This window comes from Anoplophora glabripennis, unplaced genomic scaffold, assembly GCF_000390285.2.
Source record: "Anoplophora glabripennis isolate ALB-LARVAE unplaced genomic scaffold, Agla_2.0 scaffold5893, whole genome shotgun sequence".
NCBI lineage: Eukaryota > Metazoa > Arthropoda > Insecta > Coleoptera > Cerambycidae > Anoplophora > Anoplophora glabripennis.
Window position 1 is genome coordinate 3,073 of NW_019421970.1, and position 1,338 is coordinate 4,410.

At 35.6% G+C, this 1,338-nt stretch overlaps 1 protein-coding gene across 1 annotated transcript; it reads left to right on the plus strand.

The window, feature by feature from the left end:
* Positions 1-18: 18 nt before the first annotated feature.
* LOC111692986 (piggyBac transposable element-derived protein 4-like) lies at positions 19-975 on the plus strand. Its single transcript, XM_023457126.1, has one exon. The coding sequence runs from the start codon at positions 19-21 to the stop codon at positions 973-975; it is 957 nt and encodes a 318-aa protein (XP_023312894.1).
* Positions 976-1,338: the final 363 nt, after the last annotated feature.

The following is a 1,338-nucleotide window of genomic DNA, read 5'->3' on the forward strand; positions in this document are numbered from 1 at the left end:
TCTTCAATCCGCCAATATATGCCTAACAAGCCAATAAAATGGGGGTACAAGGTTTGGACTAGGGCAGATGTACATGGCTACATAGACGAATTTCAAATATATACGGGAAAAGTTAACGAGACTGCAGAGAAAGAATTAGGACCTCGAGTAATTACAGATTTGACCAGATCTTTAGTTGGAAAACATTATTTTGTATATTTCGATAATTATTTTACATCCTTGGTACTACTGAGACAGTTGCAGAAGGAGAATATTCACGCGACAGGGACTATTCGAAAAAAGAGAAAAGGAATTCCAGATGATTTTAAAACCGATAAAGAACTCAAACGTGGCGATTTTGATTGGCGAGTAACTGATGATGGAATTTCCTGCGTCAAATGGATGGACAAGAGAATAGTTCTGTTAGGTTCCAATTATGAAAATCCGTCTGACACTGACCATGTAGTAAGGAGAAAGAAGAATGGTGAAACGGAGAATGTTCCGTGCCCTAAAGTCTTGAAAAATTATAACCAAAACATGGGTTTTGTCGACAAAGCCGATATGCTGAAGAAAACATACCAAATTGATAGAATGAGTAAAAAATGGTGGCCGCGAATATTTTGGCACTTTATTGATGTCAGCGTAGTCAATGCGTTTATAATTTTTCAGCAACGATGTGGAAACAATAGAGGCATGAATCTAAAGGCGTTTCGTTTGGCTGTAGTGACAGGATTGGTAGGAGCTGGAAAGGAAACAGTGAAAAAGGGAAGAGCAAGTTTGGAACAGAAAAATGTGAATAACTACAAGCCAACAGTACCACTTGAAAAAAGATGGGATCAGTCTTTACATATGCCGGTTTATGGAAATTACCGACGTTGTGCTCTCTGTAGTAACCGAGATCATCAAAGACGATCTAAATGGGCTTGCGATACTTGTGGTGTTGCTTTATGTTTGTTCGATAAAAAAGACTGTTTTCAAAGATTTCATAAGAAATAATGTGTAAGTAATGCTCCGCAGCTTAGTGGTGTATCTGTATTACCACCATTTTTCAAAAATACTAAGGAAATAAAAATGTTATAAATATATATATGTTATTTCTTAATTCCCTTTCTACCACCATATCTGAAATCACACAAAAAAACAACTTTTTCTAAATGCTGCCCTGAAAGGGTTAAGGAAACATTTTGCTTATAAAAAAATTAAACCAGTGGATTTTAGACTTAATCTGTATATTAACGTAATCATTTGATTGTGAGCTGTGTCGATTGTCGTACCAACAAATTTCGTTGCTATTTATTATTCAAAACCTATAAGTTACACAGTACAATGCACATATATTTACCATTTCCATATCAGTAA